Source organism: Nicotiana tabacum, chromosome 22 (assembly GCF_000715075.1).
Source record: "Nicotiana tabacum cultivar K326 chromosome 22, ASM71507v2, whole genome shotgun sequence".
NCBI classification, from domain to species: domain Eukaryota; kingdom Viridiplantae; phylum Streptophyta; class Magnoliopsida; order Solanales; family Solanaceae; genus Nicotiana; species Nicotiana tabacum.
Genome location: NC_134101.1, coordinates 77,597,351 through 77,612,161, shown reverse-complemented (window position 1 = coordinate 77,612,161; position 14,811 = coordinate 77,597,351). Strand labels below are relative to the sequence as shown.

Here is a 14,811-nt window from a genome sequence, read left to right as displayed (position 1 = left end):
AGAGGGCTGTACACAAAAATGTATATATTAGTATTTGTGAACTTATAGAATCTTTATCTCTAGTTCAGTATAACCACTAATGCAAATACATCGTCAATTTGTTTGAACCTTTTTCACTCAATTAAGGACCAAAAATGTCTTGTTTTGATCACACAGGAAACAAGATATCATAAACTCAAATGCAATGTAACTTCACATCACCATGTTTCATGGCCCAGTACGGAGCTAAAATTTGAGTTTATGGGTTCTAGATTCTATAAAAGGCAGCTTATTGGGTTTTGAATCAATTATTTATATATATTAACTGGATTTTTTAACACAATTATATGGTCTAGGCCAAAACTAATGGTTCTGCTGAATCCATAAGTTGAAATGTAGCTCCGTCCCCGACTGTCCCTGACCATAACTAGGGCTGAGTTTAAAGTCTGCCAGCGCCAAAAAGTAGTAAAGTGATATAGCAAAAGAAGAACAAAAATAAAAGAGTAGGATTTCGGTGAAACACTTGACAGTTCTAAATTTTATTCCAATAAAATAGTTATAAACCTCAGGCCCCCTAAATTCTCTCAGAACCAAGTACTTGAGCATTCAGTTCTGTTGAATTTCATGAGTTGGAAGTGTTCCATAAAAATTTTAAGGAGTGATCTTTCTTATTAACATGTTCATCCCTCAGATTTTACTACTAGAATCTTCCACTGGGTGTGATGTGTCCATATTTTAGAAGGTCATGTACATACACTCAATATGATCCAGCTCTTTCCTAAATCTTGCACAAAGTGAAAGCTTAATTAGTGCACCATAAGAGGTTCTTTTAAAGTTTTTTTGGGGACCAAGAAACACTAATGAGTTATACCATTTATTCATGGATGTAACGACTTTATGTTTTATTGTTTACTTGTTCGGTAAGAGCGGATCTCCACCTATATAAGCTTGCAAAAGATAGTTGGTACCAAACTCGAATAGAGGAGAAGAATAATGTAGTTAACAAACAACATAAACTAGCTAATTATGATGAAGCCGATATAAAACGAACAATTCGTAACGCAATTAATTTGGGACTAATGATTAGCTAATTATGGAACATGGTAAAGTTGGAAAGATACAGAAAAGATTAGCATTGCAATGCGCTGGAATGACATGCAAAACGGAGAAATGTGGTAGGTCTCAATTCTAGGTTATCGAATTGAAACTTTCTGCCTCTCTTTGCTAAATGATCAGCTTATGATTCAACATCTAACAATCGAATTACAGAAAAATTCCTTATGATCTTATTTTATTTCTCTATTTTCGGGATAAGTTTCGTGTGCTCTGCTTGCAATATCTTAAACCATTTTGGCAAAAAAGAACAGTAAAAGAGAATGAAAGAGCAAACATCACTGAACACATTGCTATATTTCTCGAACCAAGTAGGAGAAAGGGGGGATCCACACAGCAGAGGCTGCATCACTGAAAATTTGCATTTTTGAATCAGATCAAGAAAAGGAACGGATATATATATATATATATATCTTGCCACCCAAATAATTGCTTGAACGAATGTATATTGATACAACCAAAAACGAAAAAGGAGGATTTCCTTGGAAGTTCATATTTTCTTCATCCAAACTAAATATATGAAGCAATACCAGGAATGGAATATTACCAGAATAGCTTACATTTCACCAGTGCACAGTGCAGCGCGCCACAATGATGAGTCCTGCTCATATTAGCCTTAGTTCGTACTCACCAGCCATTGTTATGTACCTCACCCATGGAAGAGCTTGATATCCGCTTTTTTCAATAATTTTGAGATAACGAACCTGCTCAAAACCAAAACTCTTACATTTATATAGTAGTTGGTATAATAATTGCAATGGTACATTAAAAGTTAGTATTATGATTTAAAAAGGACCTCCGACATACCAACAAAAATTCTAATCTAGTCATATGCTAAATGGTCTTAAAAAACCATCATGATACAAAGGGTTTGGTTTCTTGAAACATTGTTTTCCATCATTTGCTAAGTTGAATATCTTGTTAACAGTTTAATATCTTTATCTACATGATGCCCTCACTGAATATAAAGATAATGTTTTGCGAATCTCTTGAGCAGCTTAAAGACAGCCTTAACATGGATATGCGTTGTCTAAGACCTGACACAATTGGAACACAATATAAATCTTGTTATTCTAGTCTTTAAAATATATGGACGCTTTTCTGATTTGGCAGTTGAGGTCAGATCCGCAAACAGGGATAAAGAAAATAAATCCTCTAGGGTGAATCATGAAACTCTAATTCAGGGCACAAGATCAAGGGGGAAAATGGAGCTTTAGCACCAGAATGTTAAGATAAAATTACCTGAATTCCTGAGACAGTAAAATATGGTATCTCAAACTTCACACGGATTGGAGCTTTTCTGTCAGGAGGTGTATCTTCAGATATTACACTTGGAAGTCTAAACTCTGCCCTCAGCATATAATCCTGTTCATTAGTTAAGACTGATAAAGCAGTAGAAGATCTTCTCACAATCAATGGATAAAATAGAGATGCATCAGTTGCTCAATCCCTACCTTATTACCGGGGAATGACTTTATTTTCCATACCACAGCATCTCTCTCAGGAGCATATTTAGCATATCCCATGGATGTTCGTATATTGGGATTCATCGCATCAGATGGCACAGGCAACTCAATTTCCACATTTGTAGCAGTGCTGCCACATGAAGTAGAAAGTTCAGTGCAAAAATTTCCACAACACCAATTTGCAGTGATAAAAGAATAATATCTTCAAGTGTAGTTCTAGATGGCCGGTACGGTTTTTTATTTGCACAGATTTGTTCACCAACTTGATAGAACTTGGAACTTGTCTAACAGAATGGATAGCTGGAATATAAATGAAGAGAGGAAACATTTGAAAAGATGTATTCTACTAGTTAAATTAAATGGTTCATTTTTCTTGACTTCTGATGAGTTAGGTTCTTTACGCAAAGAAGCCAGGCGAAAAGCGCACACGAAGATTACAAATAATATGTTAAAATTTTTAAATATGTGAGAAAAGAGAAAAATGCTACCTACGCTCCTTAAACTGGCTTCTGGCTTTGACAGACATCTCAACCCGGCTTCTTGAATGCCTTTCAACTTGAGCTTCTACCCAAATCAGTGGCTTCACCTGAATGCATTACTAGTAAAGTTATGCACTTTACAATATGCCTCAACTAATAAAAGAAGAACAATCATAGGCACGCTACAAAGAAAACATAGTAACAGAGAACACGAGTTAAACCTGAGTACTGAGTCTATATGTCATCAGATCAAATGATCCATCAGGAGGTATAAAAGATATTGTGCGATCATTTTCAAAACGAGCCAAACGCACACACCTGAATATACGCACAAGTGGTTTAGACAGAAGGAGTTTAATAGTCAAGAGCGAAGAAGCTTTTCTGGTGTACAGTAAGCTTGGCCCAAGGGGGTGGTGCGAGCAACTCATTTGCTGAATTTTACAGCATATTGAGGAAGCAGTCAGTTAGTAGACCAATTATTCAAATTTTTACTAGAAAATGCTTACTGATGAAATTTGATATCATCCAAATCAATGGATTTGCCTTTGGTAGGTCGACCTTGAGCCTCCAATATTAATCTGTCATTCAGCCCAAGCTTGCACTCAGGCATGCCACTGCAATCGATAAAATACAATGTTTTATCAAAGCAAAAACAGATCATTGTAAGAGTATACATATCTTTTTGGCTTTCAGTAAGTAAATTTCCTGTATAAAACCATGGGGAACAAAAATAGTTTGCAGTAAGCTTCCTAAGTTGTGGCTAAGATAGATACAAAAGCATGAACTACATTACCGGTGTAAAGAGATTATAAGAAGAAAAACTTGAAGCTTATGCACCTATTTTCTAACAGCTTATCAGGTGAAGTTTCATGTAGTTGGTTACTTCTTTAATTCTGCTTACCTTTCATTTCCTTCTCTTAATGAAAAAATGTAAATCTTTTGATGAAGAATCCATTTCACTGAACATTGTGACGTAGATCAAGTTGTTTCAGTCATATCTGGATAGTGAGACTAAAGCACCAACATCAGATATCACTGGAGCCCTTCAACTATTAAAATTGCAAATGTTGAAGATACACTTATTTGGGCCTTTTGAAGGATATACGCAAAATTAATACGACTAAAATGAAAACTATGTCATGGGGAACCATTTATCAAAAGATTAACAGTGTGAGAGATCTTTTACAAGATCTGAGATCTGGTTGATACAATGAAAGCAACATACTGAAAGGAATTCAAATATGACAGTTGTTTCATTCTAGAAACATAGTTTATTATACTGGAAGGATAAATGTTGGTGTTTGAATAAAATCTTGGTATAAGGCAATGAGAAGAGCCTGTTATGGTGATCAACAAGGAAGTGTAGAGATGAAATAAGATCAACTATAGGAAAGCTCTCATCTGTGTTTAACCGAAACAGAACATAGTGGCAAGCACTACTCTCCTATCCTCATCACAGATGTAGAAACAAAGTCTTAGGTATTTACTAAAAAAGTGTCGTTGATAAACCAAGTACCTCAAATAAGCTCTCATCTTTAACGCCCCATTAACTTCAGAACGTATTAACTGGCCATTGCTGTTGACAAGGAGATTAACATGTTCGACCACATCCAAATATACCTGATTGAAGACAAACAAGTTTGATATTTAAGCTAACAAGAGATGCATAAGGACTAAAGGAAATAAAAAGGTCATACTTCATTATTCTTATAAAATACCCCCTCACTGCGCCACGAAACTGCATTTGTTACGGCCATTGGAGGGTGTTGGGTGACTTCCATTCTGTATGCATCCGTCTTGATAAACTCACTAAGAATCTTAGCTTCCGTATATTGAGGGTAACCAAAGTCCATCATTTCATCAAGCAATTCATACTGACATATGAAATCCATAAGTAATTATCTGCCATAAATTATTTTTAAAAGCTGTTCCTTAAACTCACCACAACAACAAAGTTATCTCGTAGAGACTCCTCTTCCACTTCTTCAAAATAGTGCTTAAAGACCTCCAGAAGAAAACACAGACAGTAAGAAAGCCCCTCACGAATTCAATCACTCATTAAACTAATTGGTTGGATCACTTACATCAACTACACGATGTAGAAACAAAAGGAGGCTAGCAGCATTAGAATTCTGCCTCGATGCTGCCATCAGGTAAATGTTGTTGTGTTGTATAAACATGTAATTCACGCCATTTTCGTAGCATACTGGTCCATCAGATTCTACGTCACCCTATTGTAAGCAGATTGAACAAAATACCTTGAGAAAGCTCACAGTCCATTCACTTCCCCAATTAGTATGGAATTGGAATCCATTCGTAAACCAAAAATATGAAGCAGTCAATATCGCAGGAACAAATTCTTCATTAATAAAACATGTCCTAAGATTTCCCCCTTTCTTTGTGCAAGGAGATTTGAAAATGAACTTCTTCGCTTGTACCTTCCCGGATAAAGCCATAAAACTATGCGAAATACACTTTCAGAGATCTCAATTAGAATCAAAGTCTCACTACTCACCCTGATGTCTATTATTTATCTTGTGCATCATAACCACTTTAGGATCAAAGGTGTTATGCACAAGCTACTAAAGTAAACCTTGAACAACGATAAATCAGTACCATTATTTAATGCGGGTCGGTCAATTAACTTACATATACATGCGGAGATGAGCAATCCACTTACAAAACATCGAGAGAACAACCTCACAAAGAGGCACACACAAGTAGCAACATAACTAAATAGACTCTCAAACCCCACAGGGACTACATTGTGAATGCTACTAAATAGAAGAAAGCATCCTTAATTTATAGAAGTCCAAAACTTTTTCTTCCAAGCAAAAAGATTAGCCAAATATAAAAAATTTATAATTTGCTTGTATGAAAAGGAAAACCCAATTATGACAAGCAAGTAGCATTTTTCTGAAAAGATAGGAAAACCAACCACGAAACATAATTCTCACTGTTCCTTGCTATTGGACCACAAAATATGAATCACATGAGCGCATTATTTGTCATTTCATTTACCAAATCCATGTTCCAGCAATAGTAGAAAGGGAAGAACTAATGATGAAGACAAACAAATAAAAGACTTCTCAGTTTTCATCAACTTATTGTACCTAAGAAACCAAAACATGTTATGCTTAAAGGAAGAGTAAGCTAATTCAATAAGAAGACAAAAGGAAAAACCAAAGCAAAGGGAGGAAAAGAAAAAGAAACTGTATGTAGTAAAATCACTCATTGAAGTCAGTTATATAACGACACAATGTGAACCAGTTTTTTAAATTTCTGACACTCGATGGATTTCCAAAATAAACCAAGTTTTAATCTCAATTCAACAACAACAATAACAATCCGGACCTTACCCCTTCCTGAGGTAGAGAGGCTGGCTCACTCCCTCCAAGAACTCCTGCTTACCACTAGAGCAACCCAATCTTGTCAAGTTTTAATCTCAATTGAGACAATCTAATTAATCTAAAACTTGTCATCGCAGCATTAAACTAATTAGAGAGTAATTTTTATGGGTGGTCATTTGTATTCATTACGCAAAAGTCATTTTTTTTTTTTGTTACGTAAAAATCATTCAACTTTGTGTTCATTACTCAAAAGTCACTTTTCTTTTATTTGTTACACAAAAATCATTTTACTTTGCTCTATTTATTACAAAAGTCACATTGGCCAGATTTTATAATACTTTTACTTGAAAAGTCTATTATGTCCTTGACATTATAAATCCTCTCATTTATGTAACACCTTCTATATACTACTATATACTATATAATATATTTTTACCCCGGTATTTTACTTATAATTAAAATAACTTTATATTATTTTTATAATACATATTCCGTGGCACTCAATTTGTTTAATCATATTCAAACATGAACATATTTTAAATATAAAAACAATAAAAATATTTATATTTTAATATTTATTTGAAATTATAAAAATAGATTTATTTAACAAATGATAGTTTTTTTATAGTTAATAAGAATTTTAGAAAAGGTTTCAAAGTATATTTGTGTTTAATTAAATTTTTTAAAGCTTTGTCTGTTAATATTATTTATTTGAAAGTACTAATATGATGTTTTATTGTGCTAAATGTAAGTATTTTATTTATTGGATTAATGGATATGACTTGGCAATAAATCAGTGAGCTTTGATTTTATAATTTTCATTAAAAATGTTTCATTAAGCATGATTAAGAACGTGGACTTGAGATTTGTTCACGGTAATATTACCGACAAATTTAATAATGCTACTTATATATCTTGAAAATTAATGTTACGAAAAAATTAAATATACGAATATATTATAAAATAATAAATAAAATATTATTAAATTATTTTAATTATAAGTAAAATACTTGGGTAAATGTATATTATATAGCATATAATATAGAAGATGTTGCATAAATGTGAGGATTTATAATGTCTCAAGGGCATAATAGACTTTTTAAAATGACTATTGTGATAACTAGAGCATAGTAAAATGATTTTTGTGTAACAAAAGAAAAAAAAAAGTGACTTTTGGATAATGAACACAAAATTAAATGACTGAAAAGTGACTTTTGGATAATAAACACAAAGTTGAATAACCACCCAAGAAAAGAAAATTAGTTGCTAATTAGACTAGCTAGTATATACTAATATCTCAATCATATCTTAGCAATTCAGAAGTACTACACCAAATGTAGAAAATTGATAATATTGAATGAGCACAATACAATTGAAACAATACGGAGAAGATTGACAACATGATGTACCTCTTTTTCGAGGAGCTTAGAAAAGAATTTCTCGACTTGTTGAGCAGAAACATCGCCTCTATAGTCACGACATATAAGGCATCTGCCTTTCATATCAAGAAGAAACAGCGCGGAGGTGGCACCCGCCATTGATCTTCACCTAAAATATTACTACAGATATAAGTAATTATATATATTTGTACACAAAAGAATCATGATTTGTAGCAGAGTCAATTTTTACCTGTGGGTTAATTCTTAGATGTCTGAGAATGAAAGCTTAGAGATCTCGTAATGCTGTTTCATATGTCTAACGACTAACCAGGCTTTGAGATGTAACCGGGCGCTAACGCACGTGTTTTAGACAAAGCCTGTCAACTTAAAAAAGTATTTTGGAGAATATATAGTAGTTCATATTTCGCTAAATCATTTAAGAATTGTTTTAGTTACTACTTAGTAGTTGTTTGTTTTTGGCTATAATGTCATATTACGGGGAAAAACATGCATATAAGTTCACATATTTATCAATTGGCAAGGCGGATAACGAAAATTGGTTATTTACTTATTTTTTTTAATAAATTAATGTTATAATTTCATATGAGATGAGTATCGTTTAAGATATACTATTTTTTAGTAAATGGATAATTAAGCCTGCATATCTAGAACCGATTGAGTTTTAATTTAGTTTATTTCTGAAATAACATGTGAAAGACTTAGTAGATTGTGCGTTGAAACAACTGTTTTCGAAGAACAACTTTTGATTATTTTTTATTTAAAAAAAACATTTGTTCAGCAAAAAGATAAAAAAAACAATTGCTTTTTGTTTTCTCAAAACAAACAGTTCTGAATCACCATTGACAGGTTGTGTTTTTTTCTTAAAAATCTCATAGATGACGGTCACCTTTAATGAGCTACCAAGAAAAGAAGAGTAATACTGGAATTTAAAAGAGTCCATCAAAGAATGAGTTGACCATGCGCATTGATTATGACCTACTAATATAGGTGCTAGGACACTCCATCAAGTTGGTTATGAATTAAGATATCGTAATCGTACAAAAATATTGCTCTTAGACAACTCATAACATCATAGATACGCTTATTTACAATACACCCTCGACTCAAGTAACTTTGTATTTGACTAAAAGTGCAAGTACTAAAATGGGCCTTGTTTTGGCTGCAAATGAATTGGGACCATTTCACCCAACCTTATAAATTAGAGGTCTCACAGTTTGGAACTTTTTCATAAAAAGTGTTCCTTCTTTTGTAGCTTACTCTTTGGATTAACTTTTAAAAAGTAGTTTTTAAGTTAAAAGTCAAAAATCATAAATTGGTAATACTCAACTTTTGACTTTTGGTTTTTGACTTATTTTTGTATTTTTCATGCCCAAAAGTAAGTATTTTTAAGCACTTTTTATCATAGTCAATAAACACTTAAAATAAGCCAATCCAAAAAGTTTAGATTCATAGAGCAGATTATATCGAAATCTTAAATAGGAAGAAAAAACAATTGGGACAGTCTCTAAAAAATGATCTTTTTCTTTGTTTCGCTGATTCTTATTCTTATAGCACAAAATTACCAAAAAGATTACACTAAGCAAGAAAGATCAGGAATGGGGGATACATGAATAATGAAGAAAATGAATGACTGGATTGAGCAAGCTGGTCAGTTTTGTGGGTTTGAATTGGCTTTAATTTTTTGGAAACCAATTATATTAGTTTCCAGACAACTATTTCACTTTTTGAGCTAAATACATTTAGGTACTATATGTTTTTTATTAAAACCGAATACAACTAAAACTAAAAGCTCCTCCGAATGAATCAAAGAAATGTTTATTTGTATTCGCCAGAACCAATTTCGTCACTCAGATCCACTGTTGAATCATGCATAGAATAACAACAAAATTTGATCGACTGTTCAATATTGACATTACCTTTCTATACTTTGGTGTGAAAGAATATTCTAGTCATCATCCGTGAAGTTTTAAATCCATAGTAATTGATTAAAAGTGCACAGGAATATAATTTGTTTTTCTTCATTTACATCAGAATGTTACCAGAAATCACCTTTTAGTGATTTATTTTATCCCACTAATTTTAATTGATAACAAAAATTATAATAACATATACCCATCACCTTTTTTAAAATCACCTTTTGTGGTCTTTAATTTGAATTTCCCAGTATTTGATTATAAGTGCATTAATGGACACTAAAATGCATTAATGCAACTAATAATCAAATAACTCCAAATACTGGAAAATTCAAATTAATAAACATGACCCTGCTCATAATTTGATGTTTAAAGAAAAAATATTCCATCTCATTCCCAACTTTTTAAATCCTATTATATTTGTTTATTTCCTTTCTAGAAACAAGATCAAGGCAAAATATATTGATGCTTTATATTTCAATACCACACCAGAGGGGTGATTTGAATTTTCACGTGCACTGGTTTATCGAAGGACCTGATTCTTCTATGAGTTTCTTAACTACGGTAGTGGAATCAATAAAGCAGAAAGTAAAGAACATAAAGATCTTCATGTGGAAAACACTCAGCTCAAAAAGATAAAAACACCTCGACCTACTTCCCAGTAGGATTTTTTCCAAGCTTTTCACCAAACTCTTAGCCAAAACAAAGTGTACAAAACTCTTGCAAATCTAAGGATTAAACTCTAAGGGGTCGTTTGGTAGGAGGTATAAGAATAGTGCTGAATAGAGTGTATTAGTAATGCTGGCATTAGTTATGCTGAGATTATTTTTTTATCCATTGTTTGGTTGGGTGTATTAAAGCATTGCAAAATTTTTAAAAATTTGGATGTTTATAAAAGTACCCTCCACACTTTTCAACTTTAGATATAATAATTAACTACATAGATAACAGAATAAGAAATTCTTTCAACATTGAGAGGTAACATCCACCTCGAGCAAAAATTTCAATATTGAGAGGTAACATCCACCTCGAGCAAAAGGCTGAGGCTCTTTTAAGTGATCCATTAATCTAAATGGTAAGTTTGGCTGCATTCACCTATATTACTCCATGGCCAAAGCTTCCAGAGAAGTCTTCTTGCTAATAATATGGGGGAAAGTATTTGAGATGGGTTTTTAGGGATTTGAGGGGGGGGCAATTAGGTCTTTAATCATGTTTATGCAAGTATTAAAAACCCTTGCATTACTAATGTCATGGTTTTCTATGTATTGCTTATACATAGGATAATACCAAGTATGATATATTACTAATAAAAGTATTAGTTATACACATGTTGAAAAAATGTACCAAACTTGTATTAGTAATTCACATAGCTAATGCTTGCATTATCTTTTCTAATACCCCCTACCAAACGACCCCTAATCCATGTAGCAATGCCACGGGCTGTGTTGCGACTATTTCAAGTTAATTCTAACTTGAATAACACAACTCAAGTACCTAATACAAATGCTTCTAAAGCAAACTGAATGTACGACTCAAAAGCTCCTACTACACTTAAACTAGAATTAAAGATAGATGCATAAAACTCTTCATGGAACTGGTTCTTCAATCGGGTTCGTGTAGCTTCAAGGTCACACTTTTAAGTCTCACAGGAATTGTTCACAAAATGCCTTGTTATTTGCTCTCAATTCAAAAGTCTCACAGGAATTGTTCACAAAATACCTTGTTATTTGCTCTCAATTCTTGCTTTCATTTCTATATGTGTGTGATTGCCCGTAAAAGAGAACAACATTGACATTTATAGAGTTAGTAAATAAAGAGTAACTATAAATCTATTGCTTTAATTTACTCTTCCTTGGTAGAAGATTTTTAGTTAACTTCAACCTCTAACTTTTTCTTTATCTTGGATTAGTTCTCTTCAAGTTAAGAGTCATGTTCCTTACTATGAAATATGCAATCTTTTCGTTCACGTATTATCAGAAATAATCGCTTATGCTTATCCCTTGTACATGTATGCCTTTTGCTTGTTTCCGATGTTGACCTGTGTACAGTATCCATGGACCTGGTTCATGCATGTGTTCCTTTGTCAAATCATCAAAACTTATACCGCTTAGGTCAACACATACACGCAAAAAAAAAAATTGTATATGCATTTATCTAATTTGAAACCATGAGTTAGCATTGGATACTAGTGATTATTTTCTTAAGCACAACGACATGATGTTATATATAAAGAATATTTCCTTTTAGTTCTTAAATGGTGCGCGAAAAATGTCAGAATAATGAATACTTAAGTTCAATTGCTATTTAACCTATTTCCTAGACATTTGTCAAGAGCAGTAATGTAGCATGTTAACTCCACAAAAAGAGTGATCAAATATGAATGGACAAGAAGTTGATACAAACAGGTGGATACTGGATAGGATTATCTACAAATTAGGAGGGAAATTCAGATAAGGCTTAGCTCTCTTTTATACGCAATGTTAATTTGCATTTTCTCTTCAAACAATCATCTCCATGCTCCAATTTAGACGAGAATATATACTTTTTTTTTTGAATTAAGAAACTATCTGTATATCAATCTCTTCCTCTCTTATTATATGTTATTCGGTATTGGGGCTTGACTAAATTCAGGATATATGTATTGGAGGCTGAGTAAATTAAATTTGGATTTGTGCCGGTAATCCTATAGTGGGAGGTAAAGAGCTCCATAAATTAGGGCGACCTCATACTCAAGAATCAATTCTAAGATCTCTTAATAAAAAAGAAGAAGTATCTATCACTCCGCCACAACCATTCATGTTGATTGAATTGCTGAATTATTGGTTTAATATAATGGCCAACCAGACAAGGAATGACCAGGAGGTAAATGAGATGTTTGACACATACTACTTGAGATTCATTTGACAGAGTAAAAAAATATAAAAAGTGAAATACATATTTAGAATTTCTTTTGGTTGTCACTGAGTAGTGCATGAGCAGGAAGAAAAGGGTAGAAGGAAAAATGGGAAACAACCCCACAGCTCCTTGATATTATTATTATTCGATTTTGAGGGCCATAGTCATCTTTTTTATCATAAAGTACCTCCCATTTGTTGCCCTTTTGTCTTTTGCCTTCATTCCTTCTCCATCACTAAATGCTCTTTGCCTCCTCATTTCAGTTTTGTTCACAACTTTTGCTATAGGATTTGCAGATTAGGGCAAAAGCTCCCTTCTCCAATTAGGGTTTCACCTCTGAGGGTTTCATCACTAGTGGTAATTTAAAGAACCTGTGAAGTACTTTCTCTTTGTTACTTTGTAACCAGTTTTCTGAGAGAGCTCTCACAAAGATTATAAATAAAAAAAAGGTACTTCCCTTTTCATTATTCTCATCAGAAAAACATAGATCACAACAAACAGGTAAAGTCATGACGTTTTCTTGTGATCTCTTATCTTTTTTAGCTAAATTGTTTTCTGTTGTGCGACTTGCCACTCTTTTGGGAAAGGTGTTAAGATAAAGTCCACCAAATATTTGCTATATAACTATATGTCATAGTTGTCGATCTAGGGTTTCCCGGTTTTTTATTTATATTCTGAAAATGTATTTCAAAAACGGTAGATTTCATTATGTTTATATTCAGATCAGATCTTGTATTTAACAGAATTTATATTCAGAAGGATATCTCACTACATCCAACTGAACTCAACAAATTAAATTATTCTACTGGCTGTGCGATAGCTGGATGATAATAGATAAGACAAATTGTTGAAACTAAATTGAACAAACCATGCATAGTTCCTTTTAGCCGTTAAAAGGAAAGAAAAAAAGGAACAAGTTTAGGGGAGAGAACAGAATAAGAAAAATAATTAGCTAACTTAGCACTATATAGAATACCATAAACAAATTCATTTAGACATTGTACATGTACTATCGAACTCTCTACCACACATGCAGATATGATAATAGACTTTATGTGATTTCCTCTTGATAGAAGGCTTAGCTAAGTTATTTGCTCCTCTCTTTCTTAATCTTAGGTGTGCTAAGGTTCTTTGATGGTTATTCAAGACATAATTAAAAGTTTCAAGAAAATCCGAAATTGGAGAAAATGAAATTAGGCTAGAAATAGTTAAGGAAAAGTTGTGAGTATATATATATTGTAGCTTATAGGAACGAGTAGAATAGTTAAATACTCCATATAGCTTAATTAAAGATGCATATAGAGAACAATTGAAAGACGGTATTTACTTGATCATGTTAACTTGGTGCAGCTAGGCTAGCTAGAGAGGAAATATATATATATATATATATGGCTTCATCCAGCTGCTACAATTCCCCATGTGCTGCCTGCAAATTCCTAAGGAGAAAATGTCTGCCTGGTTGCATCTTTGCACCTTATTTCCCACCTGAGGAGCCACAGAAATTTGCCAATGTCCACAAAATCTTCGGGGCCAGCAATGTGACCAAGCTTCTGAACGAGCTCCTCCCTCACCAGAGGGAGGACGCCGTCAACACTTTGGCCTATGAGGCCGAGGCAAGAGTCAGGGATCCCGTTTATGGGTGTGTTGGCGCAATCACTTTCCTCCAACGGCAAGTCGAGCGCCTCCAGAAGGAGCTCGACGCTGCCAACGCGGATTTAATTCGCTATGCTTCTTGCAACGATGTTTCAGTGCCGTTGGTTGGACCCCAAAGGGAGTATGAATTGGGAGGTTTTCATCAAACACATAATTTTCCTTTCCCTTATCCTCCCCCATGGAATGATCAAAGCCCTTCTGGAGGCCATGGAAGAGGAGAAGATAATTGAGCCTAATTTATAGAGGGTTCAGGTTTCTTGGATCATTTCCTTTAATTTCCTACTAGTAGTTTTTTTGGACCTCTTTTTAAAAAATGGCGTGCTTTTTAAATACTAGTGCTATGGTTGCTAGCTAGCCCTCCTCACATGCAGTTTCCTAGCTAGACTGAGTAACTATGGCGTAAATTTGGGGAGTTTAGACTTTTAGTATATGTGCTGCCTAAAATGAACTCTTCCTCTAAGTATCTTATGTGTCATATTCAGAGACGACCTAAAATGTGGCATGGCAAGTCTATGGTTGCTACATTTTCTGTGCTATTATTGAGAGTCTAGAAAAATGTCCAT

General features: G+C 33.5%; 2 protein-coding genes and 1 non-coding gene across 6 annotated transcripts; 2 read left to right on the top strand and 1 right to left on the bottom strand.

Annotated features, from left to right (window-relative positions):
• The first annotated feature begins 1,061 nt into the window (after positions 1 to 1,061).
• Positions 1,062 to 1,164, top strand: LOC142176940 (U6 spliceosomal RNA). The gene has a single exon (XR_012705735.1). It is a non-coding gene; the product is annotated as a U6 spliceosomal RNA (small nuclear RNA).
• LOC107828390 (AP-1 complex subunit mu-2-like) lies at positions 1,091 to 7,931 on the bottom strand. Of its 4 annotated transcripts, XR_001657719.2 has the most exons (12): positions 7,797 to 7,931; positions 5,122 to 5,268; positions 4,980 to 5,042; positions 4,735 to 4,911; positions 4,554 to 4,657; positions 3,544 to 3,651; positions 3,259 to 3,355; positions 3,047 to 3,144; positions 2,547 to 2,688; positions 2,335 to 2,457; positions 1,640 to 1,796; positions 1,091 to 1,443 (listed from the first exon to the last, which is right to left on the bottom strand). XR_001657719.2 is itself a non-coding variant. In XM_016655677.2 (11 exons), exons 1-11 carry the CDS (start codon positions 7,923 to 7,925, stop codon positions 1,698 to 1,700), a joined length of 1,287 nt encoding a protein of 428 aa, XP_016511163.1. In that variant the 5' UTR covers positions 7,926 to 7,931; the 3' UTR covers positions 1,470 to 1,697. The 4 variants fall into 4 exon arrangements, 2 of the variants coding, with proteins under 2 accessions (XP_016511163.1, XP_016511165.1); XR_001657720.2 differs by lacking the exon at positions 1,091 to 1,443 and having other exon boundaries at positions 1,470 to 1,796; positions 2,335 to 2,438; XM_016655677.2 differs by lacking the exon at positions 1,091 to 1,443 and having other exon boundaries at positions 1,470 to 1,796.
• A 6,052-nt stretch (positions 7,932 to 13,983) lies between these two features.
• Positions 13,984 to 14,478, top strand: LOC107828394 (protein LATERAL ORGAN BOUNDARIES-like). The gene has a single exon (XM_016655683.2). It carries the CDS (start codon positions 13,984 to 13,986, stop codon positions 14,476 to 14,478), a length of 495 nt encoding a protein of 164 aa, XP_016511169.1.
• The last annotated feature ends 333 nt before the right edge of the window (positions 14,479 to 14,811 follow it).

Excerpts from the sequence above, each read along its gene's own strand:
- LOC107828394 (XM_016655683.2), top strand. The coding sequence starts at position 13,984 with ATGGCTTCATCCAGCTGCTACAATTCCCCATGTGCTGCCTGCAAATTC.
- LOC107828390 (XM_016655677.2), bottom strand. The coding sequence starts at position 7,925 with ATGGCGGGTGCCACCTCCGCGCTGTTTCTTCTTGATATGAAAGGCAGA. Across the intron at positions 5,043-5,121 it reads TTCTACATCGTGTAGTTGAT|GTCTTTAAGCACTATTTTGA; the intron begins GTAAGTGATCCA and ends TTTCTTCTGGAG. Across the intron at positions 1,797-2,334 it reads TTACTGTCTCAGGAATTCAG|GTTCGTTATCTCAAAATTAT; the intron begins GTAATTTTATCT and ends GGTTTTGAGCAG.